This window comes from Meleagris gallopavo, chromosome 14, assembly GCF_000146605.3.
Source record: "Meleagris gallopavo isolate NT-WF06-2002-E0010 breed Aviagen turkey brand Nicholas breeding stock chromosome 14, Turkey_5.1, whole genome shotgun sequence".
In the NCBI taxonomy this organism is placed as follows: Eukaryota; Metazoa; Chordata; class Aves; order Galliformes; family Phasianidae; genus Meleagris; species Meleagris gallopavo.
This window is the reverse complement of record NC_015024.2, coordinates 15,256,160-15,275,580: the sequence shown is the minus strand read 5'-3', so window position 1 is coordinate 15,275,580 and position 19,421 is coordinate 15,256,160. Positions and strand designations below refer to the sequence as shown.

General features: G+C 44.1%; 2 protein-coding genes across 2 annotated transcripts in view; one reads left to right on the top strand and one right to left on the bottom strand.

Moving 5' to 3' along the window:
* The window catches only part of LOC100539521, a 27,600-nt gene extending 18,574 nt beyond the window's left edge, over positions 1-9,026 (bottom strand). Inside the window, exons 1-4 of the mRNA XM_019620218.2 lie at positions 8,993-9,026; positions 8,333-8,492; positions 6,540-6,673; positions 5,340-5,572 (exon numbers count right to left, since the gene is read on the bottom strand). Coding sequence (XP_019475763.2) covers positions 5,340-5,572; positions 6,540-6,673; positions 8,333-8,492; positions 8,993-9,026 — 561 coding nt within the window. The remainder of the gene's footprint in view (positions 1-5,339; positions 5,573-6,539; positions 6,674-8,332; positions 8,493-8,992) is intronic.
* A 6,169-nt stretch (positions 9,027-15,195) lies between these two features.
* Positions 15,196-18,186, top strand: LOC100539368 (2-epi-5-epi-valiolone synthase-like). Its single transcript, XM_031555490.1, has 3 exons — positions 15,196-15,934; positions 16,849-17,082; positions 17,780-18,186. Exons 1-3 carry the CDS (start codon positions 15,242-15,244, stop codon positions 18,107-18,109), a joined length of 1,257 nt encoding a protein of 418 aa, XP_031411350.1. The 5' UTR covers positions 15,196-15,241; the 3' UTR covers positions 18,110-18,186.
* Positions 18,187-19,421: the final 1,235 nt, after the last annotated feature.

The window sequence follows — 19,421 nt, the reverse complement described above, 5'->3', positions numbered from 1 at the left end:
GGGGGGCTGAAATTACTTCTGGAGATCTTGGGAGTTTTCCATGCTTCACAAAGAATTCTTCAGCAGCCCCAGTGCCCAGATCTCTGAACCTCTCACAGACAATCAGGATATAACAGATGATTGCTCATCCCAGCTTGTCTAGTTGAGAATCACAGCAGAAACACCTGCACGTTGAGTCAAAGGGGACTGAACCATCAAGGTAAGGGAGAAGACTCACATCAAACCCTGTGGCAGCTGAGCTGCTGCAATAAGCTCTCTCTTCTCAAAAGAGTCACTATTCACAAACCAGAGTGGCAATTGTAACAGTCTTTGGGAAAAAGACATAAGGCTGATCCTGGGAATTGCAAACTAGCGAGTCCCACTTCAATAACAGGCAAATGGTTGAAATCCCAATTAATAATAGAATTATAAAGCACATAAAAGAACAGGTCATGGTAGAGATAAAGCAGCATAGCTCCTGTGAAGGAAAATGATGTTTCTTTAATCTAAAAAATGCTTTGGGTGGCTCAGCAACAGAGGATAAAAGAGAACTGGCTTCTATCATCTAATTGGATTTTCAGAAATGTGGCACACCTTCCCTCCAAGCAAGCTGCTGATGATAATGTATAAAAGTGTTGATGGATGACCAGATGGGAGCCTTTACAGCCTTCTCCTGTGGCAGTTAATGCACTCGCTGCCCAAGAGCCTGCTATGGAATATTTCAGATTCCATCTGGGACTATTTAACTGCATCTGTGTGCGTTGCAATGAAACAACGGCTCATCCACCTATCTCAGGCAAGCATAAATGCTTTCATGTCTTGGCATTTCAAGTGAAAAGAGGAACAATTATGTTTTCCAGAACTCACTGTTTCTACCACAACTTTTAACAGCAGTCCTTGAGTCCAGATTTCCCTTTTGTGTTTGGAGACACTGTGTACAATGAGTGATGAGTGATCCCCTGAGATGTATGAGAGAAAGCATCAAAACAAATGGCAATGAAATATTTGAAAATCTAATTTGTTTTCAGGAGTGAGGTTGATAGCTCCAAACACAGATTTCAGGAACCTTTCAGAAGCAGAGAGCACACTGTTCTGATGAGAAAATAGCAGGGAGTGGATCACTGAAGCTCTGAATTATTCTATTTTACAAACTGGTGTCATTGTGAGCTTGTTAGTGGTTAAGAAATAAAGCTCGTTTCCCTCTTGGGCGATACTGGTGGAAAGCAGCAGAGACATTTTTGATATGGGGAAGAACATCTTATATCAAACCACAACTCAGCCAGTCTTCCCAATGTCACTGCTTCAGGAGGGGTCAGAGGATTGAAGCTGGGAGGAGGAGTCTGTTGGAAAGAAAGATTAGAGGTCTCATTCTCCAGAGAGAAGAGCCAAAGCAAATTCAAGCAATTACCATGACTTATCACTACTTTCTGACTTGTAACCTTCCTGGGTGGAGGAGGTGGGGGGCAGGTTTTCAGAAGCAGATGTGGCAATCTCTAAACATATGCTACTACTGCTTTGTGCTATGGCTCCCTAATGAAAAAGAATCTCACTTCTATGCAATGGCTTCATTAGGTCCATATGGAGTTGCATAGCTCCTAAGATATTTGTTGGACTTCTTGTTTCAACCCTCTTTCTGTGCTGCCTACTTGCTGACAGCTTATCCCTTTCTTATCTACCTTCTCATGCAGACAAACCATCCTTCAGCATCTCCTCTTTCAGCCCAGGAGGGCCCCTGTGCTCAGTGTGCATCTAGCACAAGCCTGGGTTATCCTTGCACTGCTGGAGGGTGTTTCACTTCACTTTGAGTCCTGAAGAAACAGCCTCAAATTTCTCTTGTCACCTTCCATTTCCTCCAAATCAAACCCTTGGCAGTCTCCTACTCTAATTACATTCTTTGTGTGTTGCAGAGCTTTACAAGACACTAACATGTGTTGTGACAACTTGGGAGTGGATTTTAGATGCTGAGATTTAGGCAAATAGGTCCCATTTTGTCTAGCCTAAGTTATACCACACAGCTTGCATGTGCATCCCCAACTATCCTGTTTCATACACCCCAAACATGTATGGAAAAGTCAGATGTCTAAGGCAGCTGAAGCAGAACTAGACACTTACATAGGAATGCCTGAAAGGCTCCCTTGGAGTTCACACTGGGTCCAAGTGCAGAGCTTCAAGCTTGAAGCAGCTTGATGGAGAGAGCAGGAGAGCTCACTGCTACCCCTCTCAAAATGGGACTGACCACCTTTTTCTTCTCTGTGGGACTGAGCAGATCGTGCCTGCTCCTGCCTGGGACCTCACAGCATGTCAGAGGTCCCTTTGTCCTTTGCTAAGAGAGAGGCAGAGCCCAAACATCTCCAACTGTAAGGAAAGCTGAGATCCAGAAGGAAATAATCTGCCTGCAAAATATCCTGCTGAAACTAATTTCCTGAATGTTTACAGTGCAATCCCTGCTCCTTGCTACAGAGGCATCATAGATGGTAACAGATGGCAAAAAGAAGTGTCTTAATTCAGAGCAAACTTGGCTAAAATTAATGCTTTTGCTTACAGTGAATCATTAACTTCCTTTCAGATTGGAAAAGAAGGGAAAAAAGGAACTTGTAGCACTGCATTGCACAGAAGAGATGTACCAAGAGCCAGCACAAGAAGGGCACAGCAACACTGTTGACAGATACAGCAAAAGATCAAGGAGAGGACATCCTGAATAAAAACATGAATGAATCTTCTGCCAGACTGAAAGAAAACCCGATTGCAGCTCAGATCAGATACAACATGCTCTCATAAGGCACATACAAACTCAATCAGACACAAACGACTGTCCAGTTCCTTTGAAATGGATCACAGTCAGCATATTTGTAATAAAGACGTACTCAAAACTTATTACCTTCCCTACGCTGTGTTCTTGACCTAAATGCAATAGCAATCCATCCTTAGAGTACACAGAATACATGAAGAAGTACAGCTTCCCTTTAAAACACCATTAGAATATTTTACTGTATGTGGACATACACTCTTGTTACTCCTAAATGCTATTCTATTGAGTACAGTTTATATTCACCGGCAAAGCTAAATCTCTGGGGAAGCCAGAGAGGGAATGCAATTTCTAGTAATAACAGCTCACAACAGTGAATACTATCCACTTATCCCCACAATTTCCAGCTATTTTGGACTCCTTTCTGAATTAACCTTTCATATCAAAAGGAGCAATTCTGCACACTAGAGACTCCGACACAATTTCATGCATAATTTATTCACTCAGTTCAACATTAAACGCAGAGTCCTTGACTTTGTCAAGGTGGATTCTGTTGGCAGACTTCACAAGCAGCAAAACAGGAGAAATGAGATCTGCAGCTCAACCTCTTCACCTATTCTGTCTGGTAAAAGGAGGGAAGAAAGGAAAAAAGAAACCCCCGGCATGCTTACACAATGCCTTGCAATCAGCAGAATCTGCTGCAAACACAGTGCTATTTTCTGTGTTGTGCTTTCGATTTTAAAGTGGAAGGATCGAAATCATGGATGGGAATAATTTGCTGGTAGTTTGCATTCCCCACGGGCTTAATCCTGCTTTCACTGTTCCACCAGATGTCTACTGGGAATTAAAGGGAGCTGTTTGGGAGGGATCAGACCCTTTGCTAACAGCTGATGCAAAGCAAGGCATGTTGCTTAGGCACAGCACTTCAGATTTAAGCAGCTTGTTGGGAAAAGATTTTAAACACTGGTTCAGCACATGCTGGCCCCACTACCTGCAGTTGGGATCAGATCTCTTTAATCTCTCCGTGCCTTTTGGCAGCATTACCCATTTCTGCTTTATTTCTGCTTTCTCTCCCATCTAAGCTGGTCTTCTCTAGGGGGAAAGCAGAGCACTACTCACAGCCTGAGCCTCTTCCATGTGTTCCCACAATGGTGGCCCTGCACCAGACAGATCCCAATGACCACAGCACATCAAGGCCCCAGAGAGGCCACCAAAAGTGTCCCTTCATCATTTGCAATCATTGTCACCAGAGCCCTAGAGGCCAAGTAAAACAATTCTGATTATCGTGGTGCCAATGATAAAATATCTGTCAGATTAAGCAACACAAGTTCAGAGGCCAGTGTGGAAATCCTTCCAGAGAAAAACATCTCAGTGCAGAGATCTCACCAGCCAAACATGAGCATCTCAAGAGATGTTGGAAGCCCCAAGAACCTGTAGAACTGGGGTCAGAACTTGCCTGTGCTTTGCAATAAGAGGCTATAAAATCAATTGCAACATCGTGTGTTAAGGATTTAATTTTCATGTCTTTGCTCCCTTCTTTAATCTCTACACAGCATGTACTCTGCCTGCCTCTAGATATTTCAATTCAGTCACAGTAAGTCAGTTGCACAGAATGGGCACTAGAGAGCAACAGCAATTCAATTAATTTCACACTCACTGCAGGGAGCTGGGATTTTAAATGCTGCACATTGCAGGTGATCTGTAACATTTCATTTATTCATATACTTGGCAAAGCTCTTTGTTTCTTTCTTATCAAACTTGGAGGTCATGAAAGCCAGAGGTTAGGGAGCTCCTGGCTATCTCATTTTGGAAAAAAAAATTAAGATACTTGTTAATGGAAATAAAGTTACAATCAGGCTCACAATGACACGTCCAGATTGAAGATGGAAACATCTCAAATTGGTTTGCAATAATGATAGAAATGCCTTGTATTTAATGAACCTGGCGTTGGCTTCTCATGTTGGCTCTCTGGACCTGCAGCAATGCCATGGAGATCCATAAAATAGAATTAAATATGAAACTCCTCCAGCTTGCTAGGATCCACAAGATTCTCTTGTTCTTGGGACAAAGTCACTACTCAGAATGAAACACATTTATCGAATGTGTCTGTACATCTTAAGCTTATCACATTGCTCTGGAAGTGAAAAACCCAGGGTCTAACTCCTCGTGGTGTTATCACCGGGAGGAAAACAATGACGGGCTGTGGGTGATTTACAGACATCTGCAGGACTTTCCCACTGTTGTGAGCACTGGGGCACCTCCAGCAGTGCACAGTTATGTTTGGAATTAGAGACCCCAATCCAATGAGCACCCAAGTCAAATACAACTCTGCCACCAAAGCCTACATACCTAAATTTAAAGGATTCCTCTGGTCAAAAACCTGTAGTATTTTGGTGAAGAAGGAAAACAAGCTATTTCGTGTGACAGAGCCTCACCGTGCATTATCGTGAATAAGAAATAACTCCAGTGCAAGGTTGTGTTCACATATTAGCGAATGAATTAGGGTCACCATTCAGAATCTTGTGGGCAGGAAATAGGACAGGCTGACCCTGCCCAAACCTCCTTAATCTGCTCTGAACAAGAGCTCCCAAATTCCCCTTCCAACAGACTTTACCTCCAACGTGTCTGCTATCGGTCCCACTCGCATGCTTATCTTTTTACCATCTGAAGAATAATCAAATGCTTCTTGGCTGTTCACTCCGAGATACGGCACTTCTGCACATGCAAAGATTTTGCCATCATCTGGCAATTCTTCTGCGATAGCAAGGATACTGTAACCTTTAAGCTTGCCAATTAATAAAATCTTCCTGGCTCTGATCAGATGAATAAACATCGTAAAAATGTGGCCTGTGGAAAGAAAAGAGTGAAAATATAAAAATAAAATTCTAAGAAAGACAGTTCTTTGTTCACGATGAAAATTAGATGTACCTTTTAAGTGATCATTAAAATAAAATCACATCTTAAAACACTTTCAGATAAGGGTTTAACAACAGAATTGTTCCAAATTTTATCTAAAAAGCAGCAAAAAGACAACAGAATAGAGGGACTAGTTTGAAATGTAGAACCTTTATCATCAATGCTGCTATTGTTCAAGTGCTTGTTAAATAGTGCTTGAAATATTGCATATTTTAACATTCCCCCCATATGAAAATGGCTTTAAGATGTCTCCATATTCTTTCTGGAACCCGGTTAAAAAAAATCACTATATTACCTTGCATTTGCTCTTAGAGTCATTATCCCTAGACAGCACCATCATTTAAGAAATTTATCATCAGTGGTGTCCTTCGAACAATGTATTAGTGTAATACATTATAAGAGTACTTCACTGTGATGATGTATTGCTCAAAGGATGGGAACATCTGGGAAGAATGAATCTAGGAATAGATTTAGTGTAATAAGCTTTATATGAGAATCTAAGCCTGAGTATTGCTATTTGAAAAGGTGAAGTGCTTGGCCACAGACCACCTTCACCACTAAAGCACATAACACCCTAGCAGGCACCACCAAAACAAAACCAAGGCTTTCCCTCTCCCTGCAGTGAGGACAACCATCTCCTTGCTGCTCTGTAAGGGATGGGGACAGCATCATGAAGTAGAGAGGACAGAGAGCACTCATGAGCGTATGTATGAGCATATATGAATGAGCACAAAGGTATGGGGTGGGGAAGGGACAAAATTCATACAAAAGGAAGGTTGGCACTGACAGGAAGATCCTCTTTCTCTTTTTAAGAAATTTTCAAATTTTCTGAACTTTTTCTCTGGCTTTCATCCTATCCCCACTCAAAACAGACTAGAACATGAGGAACTTTGTTTACACTGATCAGGAGCCATTTTATCATTTTGTTTGATCAACTTGCCATTCAAACAGCCAGAAATGTCCTTCTGGAGTGGCTTAACTCTGGCTTTGGTTCCTCCAGCATCTCCTGAGACGTGGGCAGGTGACACTTTTCTGGAAAAAGAAAGACATTTCAATGTTATGGTGGCAACCAAAATCTGAATATCTCACAGAGAATAAAAGAAACAAAAGGAATTCCTGGAGAAAAAGTACCTCTGCTTATGAGCGTGCAAAAGCAGCACAGAGACACCACAAATATCACTGAATTAAAATCCTAGGGGAGCCTGGCTCTGTAATAAGCAAAAGAGATTGGCCATGACTCCTGGCCTTTCTGTGTTGGGTTGGGAAGAGGGGGCTGTGTGTCCAAGGAAGAACACACTCCAAGAAGAGCACTGGGTTCAAACCCAAATCTTTCCCATTGGTACCAAGCAAATGCCTACTGTCTGTTTCAGAGTAAACTGCTCCAGTTTCCAAGGCCAGTTTTTGTTTGATGGTGTGTTTATTTTCCAGCTGAAAAAAAGATTTCATTTCAGAATGGGGCAAGAGAAGTAGAACCTTAAGTTTTCTGCAAGTGAAAAGAAAAATCCTTTCCTCCCAAACTGCTAAGAGAACAGGACACCTCCAGACACTATTTCACAGAACCCAAGTCTGAGAGAAGTCTGGATAAAGCGAGATACTGCCTATTGCAGAGGGAAATAAACAGATGACTGGAAAAAGTCCATAGCCTGAAGACAGATTAGATTACCGTATCTGAAGAAAGCAACCACCAGAAATGGCTGGTGATACTTCTGCAGGCCAGAATTTAGAGTCATTTGAGCTTTTTTATCCCTCCCTCTTCTCCTCCCACCACTCACCAGTAAAATGAGAAAGAATTCATAACCCGTGTCAGCCACACTCAGATAATCCAAGTCTTAAAGAGTAGAACATTTCATATAACCTCTTTTCTGCCCCTCACAAATGCTTTAACAACTTTAATAAGATAATGTATAGCTATTATCATACAGCAAGCGTAAGTCAAACAACTATCAGCTATTATTTCAGCAACAGAACGAACACTCAGTGTTCCCATAATCCACAGCCTGGAACAGTTTACACATTGTCAATTTAAGACAGAACTGGCTTTTTCCACATATCAAAATCTACACTGATAAATGGGAATTTTTCAGCAGACCCCGCATGATTGGGTAACATACTGAAAAAAGGAAAAAAAGAATAATGAGGGCTTCAGTTGCACTTCTGAATTAATGATACCTTAAATTAGTTTAATTAATTAGTTTAGTTAGCAGAGTTACTTAGTTAGCAGATTAATTAGTGTTTGTTGAGCGCTGGAGATAAAAGCTGCATTTAAAAGCTGTTATTATAGGGGGAGTCGGAGATTGTGACGCAGGTTTTCGTCATATTTTATTTATCCAAACACTGGTTCGATCCAGGGTTTTCTTGAGTTTTTCAGCCAGCCCTATCTGGAGGCTGGCTTACTTATTTTTCCAAGAATATGGTGCAGTACAGACATTGCCATAGTTAGCAGCAATCAGGTAAAATAACTCACACAATTTACAGCTAGACTTCTTGTTCTCACCTCCTCTCCTCAAGGCCATGGGTGCACTCAGACACACACGTCAGTGCAAGTGTCATGATATATTCGGACACAGTCAATTCTCATTCTCCTCCTTTCCTCTGCTATCCACATTTATGGCACATTTTGAACAGAGAATCTAGAAACATATTCAGAAAATCAGAGAAGAAAAGCACAAAGCTACAAAAGGGGATCCATACCTCTTCGAAGTTGCCATTGTAACCAAATAAGGGTCCAGTCCAAGGGCAACAACAAGAGCTTTCTGTAAGTAATTCTTGAGTTGTTCAGGTACACGAGAATCATTGAGGGCTATTTCTTGGGCTTTAAGAAGGTTCTCTGCAATGCTTCCCATCGGGGTTTCTGAAATGGAAAAGAAAAGAAAGAACACTGAAAACTATTCAAATCAGCAGACATTTAGACCAAAAATCATACATAGTACAGGTTTTTGAACAAATATGGAAACAGCCATGGAAAGTTTCTCAAACTGAAAAGAATACATACTTCTAATTCACTTCTCTTTGGCTCCTGGTGAGCTGTGATAACATGGAGTGAGATGCAGTTCTGAAAAATTCCCCATTCCTCAAGTGTCAGAGCACGTGTGGGGTTATGAAAGCACCGGTGAGAGCAGCTCTGAGGCACATGGCAAACCAGCTGTATGCACACCCGGGGTGGAGAAATTGCCCCCGGCAGGATTTTATTCTCTGTGGCAGAAAAGCTGCTGAAAACAAAGTGATGCAGGCCAGAGCCACCATCAAGGACATGTTTCCTCAGGAGGACTGGCCCGGACCAGCCCAGCAGCTGTGGGGCCATCCACGACACGTACCTCTGACTTCTCTCTTCTCCATTTCTTTACTATTTACCCGAAATGCCACCCTGGATGTACTCATCAAACATCGGGTCTCACTGGTGTCCTACCTGCTGCCATTGCCTTGCTGACGATCTGGTGTTAGCTTCTAGCCAGATGGTAGCAGGACAGAAGAATGTCATTTTATTTTTTAATATCTTTTCTATCTGAGGGCTTCAGGGGAAAAATCTGAGGTGGATACATGGAGCAACTCCACCTTCTCAACCAGAGACATGAGGATAGTCAGGTCTTCTCATTAAGGATGGAACAACATTGAGTGTCTCCTACTTCATGTCTTTGGAAATGGGGAAAGGTCTCAACCTCCACAAAGGGCTGCTTCTCAGAGCAGGGCATCTCAGCTTTCTGTAGATATTAAGAGAACAACACTGTCTTTTGGGACAACTTCACTTGTTTTCATTACTCAAGCTACAAACAACAGGAATGCAGACCAGGAAAATAAATAACACATGTTCATTTTACACGGGCATTGTCCTAATGGAGAAGACTTGGAGGTCACCTATACAGCACCATACTCCTGGCAGCAGCCCAGCCTTACACAGAAGAAAAGCAGATTTTGAGTAGATAGAGCAGCCCCTGATTTACAGCTCACGTTGGTATCTCACCATCAGGGGCAGCTCGCTCCTCTTTCAGCAATTTCTAAATTAATGGTCAGTACAGAAGTAACCACTGCTTTCCCGGACCTTGCTAGTTTGTTGGCTTCAGCAAACCCCCCACAGCCCAGCTATGTGCTGTGTGACAACGCAGTGTCTTTCTGCAACATTTTCACCACCTCCAGGCTCCTGCCACGTGTTTGCAAGATGCTGGGTGTCAGGAGCTGCCTTCTCCATCAGCTCCCTGCCAAGCACTCTGAGGCTTTCTGCTAATTTAGCGGAAAAAACACGTGTTTATAATCCATGTCAGATTTCAGCAATCAACATGTTTCACTCCTCGATGAGTAACAGAAAAGGATGCGCTGTCACTCAGGGAGGGGGAAAAGATTTACCTCCAGCTGTTTTGTAACCTGTGTTGTAACACCAACTGCAAGCATCACGAAGTGCTCCCAGACAGCAGCAACATGCAGTACATGCCAAAATCAACTCCACACCAAGGATTATACAATCTTTTCAAGAAGTGCTGCCTTTTTTTTTTTTCACAGCCCTGGTGATGCTTAGGGCCAACAGCAGAGGTCAGAATTGCCTTCGTTTATGCAAGGGCCTGACAAGCTGGAGCAGAGCCTGGGGCTGGCTGCTCTCAGGACTCTGAGCAATAAGGTGAAGGAAAATTTATGCAACTGCATTTTTTCCTGTGTAACTCCAGGGAAAGCCCTTCTGTTTTAGTGCACAGCTTTGCAGCTGGACCATCGTAAGCACTAAGTTATATCGCCTGGTTTCTTACCCGCGGTTCTATCTATGCACAGACATCTTCCCAACCTAATTGTGCATCTTCTTTTCATGAATATAGGGAATAAAATCTTCTACTCTACAGGTGAAACCAAACCTTTCCAGGATGAGTTTAGATGGCGTTTACTTGGATGGGGGGAACTCAACCAGGAAAGAGGAGGATGTTGTACTGTTTGCAGGGAGCTGCCCAGTAAAAAGCATGGAATGGTGACGAACATGCAAAAAATGAGTCTGAATTTGATAAAAGCCAAGCAAAGATGCTGCATCCAGAGATGTGAGACTGAGTATTTCCCATTTGGGGCCATCCTTCCAGACTTCACATTGATTGTGCAGCCCCAGTGTTGATTGGGAAGAGCTCTGCTCCTGGCCATGCGGAGCACAAGCACCCCAGGTGCCTTTGGTAGGAGCTGCCTGGCATTGAACACCTGCAAATCTGATAAAACCTTGGACGTGGAAGCCTCATATAATCTTCCCAAGCAATTGCAGCTGTTATATTTACCAGTTCATCTCAGGCATCAATAAAGCTTATCGCAACACTCACCACTTTCTCTTAGTGTATGATTACAGTAAGAGCTTACAGTAGGGATTCTCAGGAGTCGCTGACAGAGGATATGCAAAGTATACCTTTATTTTTGTACATAACAAAGGATGCCGTGTGGCAGTGGGAAGCCATACACACTAACAGCCGGTTCCAAAGCCTGAGGGAGTCTAAGGGAGCCCTTCGACAGCTTCAAGGAGCTTCAAATCTGTCTGTGTTCGGAGCAGCCCAAGTTCCCACGAGTTGGTTTTAGAAAATGGCCAAAAGAGGCAGCAAATATCTCACTGCATGTGCCATGCCCAGCATACTCAGTTACCAGAGCTAGCACAAAGGCAGAAAACACACTGGTATAAAACAAGCATCTCAATCCATCCAAAATTACAGCCAGATGTCCTCTTGGCACTGCAATGTCTACTCTCCAACTCACCATGCTCTCATTTCCTCATTCCTTTTTCCCAGTTCAGACCTTTTCCTCCCACTTCAGGTCCACGAAGACCTCCCTCACAGCTCCAAACACTTCTCCCCACACATGCCTTTCTCTATTCCTTTCTGCCAAGCCACAGAGCCTGGGAGGCAGTCCTGGAGCCAGGTTTGACACATCCCATGGTGTCCCCTCCTGGCACACCTCCTCTCCTGGCGGAACCCAGCCAGTCTCCTGAACTCTTCTTCTCACTCAAGGCACCAAAACCCTTTTGTACACCTAGCCCAGCTGTCATCCTGGCTGTCATGTGGCACTCATGCCAGTTTTGCTTGTTAGGTGAAAATCTCTCCCTGCCGGAGAAATCAGAAAGCACCCATGGACCACCTTAGTCACCAGTTTGCAAACACTTAGGAGCAGCTAAAGGCTAAAGCATGCACGGAGGGCTGCAAGCCCCAAGCAGGAAGGTTACCTGCAAGACGCTGCATGTTGCTTCTTGTCCCTCAATGTGGCAGGTTGAGGTTCCTGGTGAGTGGTTGAGCTTCTTGTTGCAATGCAGCTCTGCCTCACGTTGGGCTGCTCCCGGCCAGCTGTGAGATCCAACGGCGTCTGACACTGGAGAAAGGGGGAAAAAAAAGGCAACTTTCAGTGCCTGTGCTTTATGTAACAGCAGTGTTCACATCCGGACCTGGGGAAGCTGCTGGTTCTCAAGGAGATAATCAGCAATTTCATAATATAGCATAGACATGCCCCAGCTAAGCCATCAGGTGTGGAACTGCAAATGCCCCAGGACTTTGAACCCCTGCTTATTTCAAGTTGCCCATAGAGGAGGTTACCCCACACAGCACCCTGTGCATCTCCTGCCTGGGAGAAACACAACTCACATCCAAGTTTGTCCCGTGAGCCAAAGCTGCTACAGCTGGGGTGGCACATGGAGGTGGCAGCCTTTGGCCACAACAAACAGGATGAACTTGGAAAATATGTTTGTCACCTTCTGAAATGAAATACAAGTCATTTAGATGCCCCCTAAACAGATTTAAAAAATATAAACGGAAAATAAGTGAATGCTCAGGACAAAAGAGTAGAAGAAAAGCAAATAAAAGAAGTCCCAATAGTCAGTAGATTGCTATTAATCAAAACAAATAAACAAGATGTAGAGGGCAGATCTCCTTGCATGCCTAAGATTATTCCAGTTTATAATTTAGTAAACAACAAACTGCATTAAACCTGCAGCCTCTGTAGAAAGAGATGCAAATTGTGTTTGTATTGGGAGTTAAAATTTCAGATGAGTATTTGATAAACAGGCTAAGAGCTCTAACATGCCACCTATTCCTCCCTCCACTAGCTTTGGAGGTGACTTTGAGCATGGTGTTTCTGTTCTGGTGGACTCTGTTCTCCTATTCCATAAAATGGGGATAACATCTTATCCCTTCTGTGAAGTGCTTTGCCACCTGCAGATGAAGCCAGCAGAGAGCTCCATGTTAGGTGGTATTCCCTCCATGGAGCAGCAGTGCACGACTTTAGGGGACTTTGTTCTTGCATCTCTTTCCCAAACTGAACTTTGATTTAAATCTAGGTTCCTTGATGAGTTTGGCTGCCATTAAGCCTTCAAAGCAACAAGACCTAGCTTTTGCTCAGCAGCAAGAAGAACAATATTTCCCAACCTCTGCTTTTACACCTGTTATCAATTTTCCTGGGTTTTCTTTCTGCTTTCAGAGGACAGCTTTCTGAGAAATAGCCGAGGAGAAGGCAAAGATGAGTCTGTACTTCCAGGCCTTGCTGGTGAAATCACGCCAGGGACCCATCCCCTGGAGCCCTCCGCACAGCACCCCTATGCCTTTGGGTTGGGGCAGTAGGCTCTGCCCATCAGTTTAGGAGGAGATCTGGCATCCTCTGAACACAGCTGAGTGAAAACTGCAGCATGAGTCCAGCAGATCAGGAGAAGGTTCTGTAACTCAGACCTAATTTTTCCCTTTGTGGGAAAAGTTCAGTACATTAGAGTCCCAGGGAAGCTGGGCAAATGAATCAAAACTCTGCTCATCCCCCAAACAGCCCTTCTGGGATCAAACAGCCTCTGATTGCTTTTTGGAACCTATAATTATATCTGAAAACAACAACAACAAAAAAACTCTTTTCATTGCTTAATGCAAAGCTGGGAATGGAAGCTCAAAGCAGCCAGTGTCGAATCCATCCTTGAGCTCCACTCCCATCTCCCTCTCATAAGAGCAGGTCAGAGCCCCAGAGTCTCCATGCAAAAGGAAAGAAGTTCCTTAACAGCACTGAAGATCACAGAATTTGCTTTCATAACATCGAATTTGCTGTAAGGCATCATGTTAGGTATTAATCCACAGTCTCCCATTGTACTCCTTAGGCATTATAAAACTAGCTGATTATACAACCCCATCCCAGAGCCTGCACGTGTCTTCGGATGCTCCTCACACTCCTAACTCACATCTCAGATTAGATAATCTTTGTTTTATAATTGCTCTCCATGCCACCTCCCTTTCCAACATCTGGTCACCTGGAGACTTTAAAAAGCACCTCAAAGACACCAAGCTACATGAGATCTCCTAGCAGAGGTTTGACTTTCCTAGAAACATGCCGTTGTCAGAAGAGGGTTTTGTGCCGATGGCTGCGGCCGCAGCGCCCGAGGAGCCCCAGCAGACAGACTTCCAACTGGTGCGAGTCAAGAGCACGTGGTGCCGGGTCAAGAAAGGAGAAACCCTTTCTGATCTTGAGGACGAGATCATTCTTTCCGAAGCAAAAATGTAAGTATAGGAGCTCACATTGCTCCCAGTACATTGGTGATAGGGCTGGACGGCTCTGGCTGTACAAAGTGTTTCCCTAATGGGATGCACCTCAGTTGAGCTATCCTTCAACAAGGGAATGTTCAGCTGCAAATTCTCTGCTGTTTTCATACAGCTGAGGGGCTGTGATTGGTGTTGGTTGTGCCATCCAAAGCCAATTCCGCCAACTAACATCCAAAATTGCCAGGTCTCTTAAGGGTCACATGCTAGAGATGAATGCAGGTGCAGCAAAATTACAAACTGAAGACATACATTTGTGCATTAAAATGAGCACAATAATACTTTCAGTAATATTGTGTTTTAAAAGGTCAGAAGAATTTTTTGGAAGGAATAAATCCACAGTGCTTTTCTTTAACATTTAAAAGAGTTAGTGCCAGATTCAGAAGTTTTGTGTTAAAGAAAGCAGAGAAGTGCCCCTGAGACCTGTAAGAGGATGCTCAGGCATGTGGAAAGAAATCAGGCATGTAGAGAAACCTGATTATCCAATGAGTCATCCATTCATTCAGAAAACAAATTGAAGTTTCACAGAAACTTTCAATTTTTCTCCAGCTGCAGATGAAGAGTCTCATAAAATACACTTCACCGTTTCTTTTTTGCTATTATTAAGTAACTCTCAAGTCGCTTTCTTTCCCTGTCTAGGAGCACTTCCTTTTTCTATCATGTTTGTTTTGAGAAACATCAATTCACTCTTACCAATATATGGTAGAGATACTGCTTTCGTGGAGGTTTGTGTGTGGATGTGTGAAGGCAGATGGGAGTAAGTCAACTCTTACCATCAAAATCTACCAGGAAGACGAGGTTTCCTTGATAAAATCTTTGAAAAAACATTGAGAATCACTTCTCCTTTCCCTTCTGGGAAACTGAAATTATTGGTCTGGGGTTTTCTGGTGTTTTGTTGACAAATGAGAACTGGAAGGGAAATTTCTTATTTCTTCAACACTTATGGTTCTGTTTTGTCATTGTCACATGGAATTTCATCCATCTGACTTTTCACTTAAATATGATGAGGTTTATCCATCTTGCGGCCCCACGATTGTGCAGTGCACAGACAGAGATGCCACATGTTCCCCACCTTTGGTTACCTCCTTAAACCAGTTCAGACATGCAGGGTATAAAAGAGAAATACAATGATTGCAATCTATGTTTTCTCATCCTTGCCAGAGGTGAATGTGTCTCTGAAGGTGGGATTTCCTGGACAGTTGAAGCTCCCATCTATTTCTGCTACAAAGTGGTAGAAACACACAACATTCTGGATCCCTCTAACACTACTCTTCTCTGGGGTCACACCACTGACACCCAGCAACTCGAGCTAACCACTAATGGCAAAAGGAGGCTGAGGCGCTTTATCGTCATAGATGAAGTCGTGGATGAACTTTATGGCTCCAAAGTCCGGCGTTACTTTGAAGAGAACAACGTGCAGCACAAAATCCTCGCCCTGCCTACCACAGAAGAAACGAAATCCATGGACCTGGTCTTGAACATCCTGCAAGAAGTACAGAACTTCAGCATTGACAGGCGAACAGAGCCCATCATTGCCATTGGAGGAGGTGTTTGCCTGGACATTGTGGGGTTAGCTGCTTCCCTCTATAGAAGACGCACCCCTTACATCCGCGTCCCAACCACCCTCCTCTCCTACGTTGATGCCAGCGTGGGAGCAAAGAATGGAGTGAACTTCCTCCAGTGCAAGAACAAGCTTGGGGGCTACACCCCCCCAGTAGCTAGCTTTCTGGATAGATCCTTCATTCAGAGCATTCCCCGGCGACACATCTCCAATGGCCTTGGCGAAATCTTAAAGGTATGAACTCCTGCAACTGCAGCTTTTAATCCTGAAATAATGGTAAGATATTTGTCAGCATCTACAGCATTATTTAGGCAGCCTCGTGGACTCCAAGGTGGGCCACCAAGTCTGCAATGGTACTTGTAACTCTCTGTATATGTATCTATATAGTATATTTATATATCCATATAGCTATATATCTACATAGCTATATGCATCTACACAGTTACAGCCACTAAATTTGCTAACTTTTTCCTTTACACACAATGTAAACAAACTCCCAAACTCAAAGCCTGACAGACAAAAGGCACAGCCAGGTAAGAAAGAGACTGACCCATAGCACATTTAAATGAACTGCTCGCAAACGATTTGAGGCTCATTATTCTGGGGATTAATAATCTGCAAGATCATGCGCACCTACCTCGAGGGGTATGATGATTGGGGCCAATCAATCTCCTATGAAACAAATTCTACTTCTAAAATTACCTGGGAAGTGCGCTGTAAATGGTTTTATGCCTGAAGAGCTTGGAAAACTTTTGATGAAGCTGCTCAAGTGTATTAGAATAAAAGCTCATCAGTAGTATTCTTCTGTGTTTGCACCGTGGGAACTTCCTGAGGATATCTGGAAACTTTTGGCAGGCACTGGGAAACCCAGTTTCCAATGCAGGAGGGCTGTAATGGCAGTCAGAAAGGGACCAAAAAAAATCCTTTCTGAATCCTCATATTCTGTATATTCCAGTAGTTTCCCAACTTTTCTTCCCTAAAGAGTAGAATTTGCCCTTGTGCCAAATGCACAGGTATTTCTTTGCCAACATGCAATTACATACAATTACATACAATTGTACTTCACTCTATTGAAACACTCTATTGTCAGCAGCACATACAAGGATCACGTAGTTGTTTATGATTACCTCTTCTGTTCTTTAATCTAGATGGCACTCATGAAGCACAAAGGGCTGTTTGACCTGCTCAAGAGCCATGGCAAATACCTGCTGGACACCAAGTTCCAGTCTTACAGTGGCTCTGCCAACCGTGGGGACGCTGCACTGCAGACCACCAGGATTGCCATTGAAACCATGCTGGAGGAGCTGGCTCCCAACCTTTGGGAAGATGACCTGGACAGACTGGTGGATTTTGGTCACCTTATAAGCCCAGAGCTGGAAATGGTGAGTGACAAGCTTCATGCTGCATTACCTCATTAAAATTTAAAAAAAAAAAGTCATATTCAAACAGCAACATGAAAACTTGGTGTAAATGTAGCTCAGCCAAACACAATAACTGCATAAACAACTGAAGAGCACCCAATACAACCAGCCTGGTCCTGCTGGTCCCTGGCTCAGGGAATGCATTTTGCTGCCCCATTTCCCCCAGAGCCCAGCTGTGTTTCTTATTTAGGAAGTTGCTATTGCTTTCTTGCCAAGCATTTACCAAGGCACAGAGGTGACCAGGTTTCAGAGGATCCATTAGAAACCACTAGCACTAACTATAGGAGTGCAAAGGCACAGAGACCACAGCCCATATTGCTGGGGGGAAAATTGCCGCTGAGAAATGAGTGGGGAGATCCAGCGCTTATGCAAAATTCAGAGCTCTTCTCTCCATCCTATTGTGCACTTCATCAGTAATTTGAACAGGAGGAGAATTGGATCCTGGATCCCTGTGGGAGATATAACATGCCATTAATCACATGTAAAAGAGACCATCCTTTGCAAACCATAAATCACAAAGTACTGACCCCCAGCATACACACGCTACTACAGCTCGGAGCTGAAAGTTAATTTTCATGGGTTCTTTAGGAAATAAGTAGTTATTCATATACTTGGCAACCTAACCCTTTTCTCCCACCTCCCCTTTGCTCCATTTCAGAGGGTTTTGCCATCGCTGATGCACGGAGAAGCCGTGACCATTGACATGGCATTCATGACGTACGTGGCCCACATGCGGGGGCTGATCACGGCGGATGAGAAGGAGCAGATCATCCAGTGTATGCGGGGCCTGGAGCTGCCCGTGTGGCACGGTGCCTGCAGCTGGGCCCTCATCCAGGCGGCGCTGAGGGAGCGCCTGCAGCACGGAGGGGGGCAGCCCCGCATGCCGCTGCCCACCGGCCTCGGCGTGGCAGGTACAAAGCGTGGGGATGTGCTGAAGAGGTGTTTGTGGTGCTTCCTTAGCATCTCAGCAATCCTGCTGGGAGGCTGAGCCCTCCTGCGTGGGTCTTAAGAATGGACCAAGAGCCAGTGGGTCACATCATGGCAGCCTGCAGCTCCCTCATAAGGGCAGGCGCTGATCTCTGCTCTCTCTGGTTGGGTGTTAGGGAAAGGTGGGCACGGCCGAAGCTCAGGGAGTGCTGGGACATCTCTCTCAGCCATAGGGTTTGAGTATGGAACCAGGAGCTGGATGGGCACTGACCGGTTCTGCTTTGCAAACCAACAGCCTAGACACAGTGCTAGGACAGGCAAACCATCAGAGTCATACAAGGAAAAAGACCCTTCATTATACTTGAAAATAGTTGTTAAGTTGTCCTCGCTGAAAGGAATTTAATATATCTAGAACTAATTCTGGAAAACAAAATATTTGTTCAGCAACTCAGGTGAGATATTCTTACCTATAAAACGTTAAAAAAAATCTTAATGCAGAAGCAATGCATAGGACCAGGCTGCAGCCTTACATCCATACCCAGAATATTTCCACTAACCTCAGCCTCTGAGCACTCGCAAGAAACCAGGCTCTTATAAACTGCTCAGAGGAGCTGCCCTCCTCCTAGCGAATTATCATGAACAAGCAGGAGAAGCTTCCCTGGACACCCAGCTAACTCCAGGCTTTGTTTTACAGAGATATTCAATGACATCAGCGAGGAGACGCTGAAAGGTGCCTACAAGCTGTGGGTTAAGGACTGCAGGACGGTGCTGGAAGAGGGGACAGCCAACCTGTGAGCGCTGCACAGCTGTGCTCAGCATCCTGCCTGCTCCCGGAGCTGCTCAACACCATGGGTGGGTAGGCAGGGCTGAATTTAAGGCAGAATGAATACAGCAGCATGAATTCCTGCAGAATTACGAAAGCCTCTGAGCTCTCTGAAGCAAGTATATCAGCCTAGTTTGCCTACTGTGATTGCTGTAGTTGGAAAGAAATTTGTTAGAGCTGTGTTGTGCTCACAAAGGGATCACAATGCCCATGCTGTAGTTCTTAGCAGCCTTGTGTCTCCTTTGGTAGGAAGTGGGACTTGTTCCCTTCATTGGTTAATCCATGGCCTTGTCCAGCACTGTCCCACTGCTGCCCGTTGGGCCCTGCAGTCAATAGGCGTAGCTGGCTGTTAGACCATAGAAAAGAAGCAGAATATTATGAAGTCACCAAATAAAATTCCCATGCCATATCAAACTGGGGTGCATCCCTCAGAATTTGGCATTCTGAGTTCATTTTCTTGGCACATTCAAAATTGCAAAAGCCAGAAATAACAGTGGGCTTTTCCCACTGCAGGTGGGAAGGATCACTGGGGGCAGCCAAGAGAAGTCAG

Excerpts from the sequence above, each read along its gene's own strand:
- LOC100539368 (XM_031555490.1), top strand. The coding sequence starts at position 15,242 with ATGCAGGGTATAAAAGAGAAATACAATGATTGCAATCTATGTTTTCTC. Across the intron at positions 15,935-16,848 it reads GCCTTGGCGAAATCTTAAAG|ATGGCACTCATGAAGCACAA; the intron begins GTATGAACTCCT and ends TCTTTAATCTAG. Across the intron at positions 17,083-17,779 it reads TAAGCCCAGAGCTGGAAATG|AGGGTTTTGCCATCGCTGAT; the intron begins GTGAGTGACAAG and ends GCTCCATTTCAG.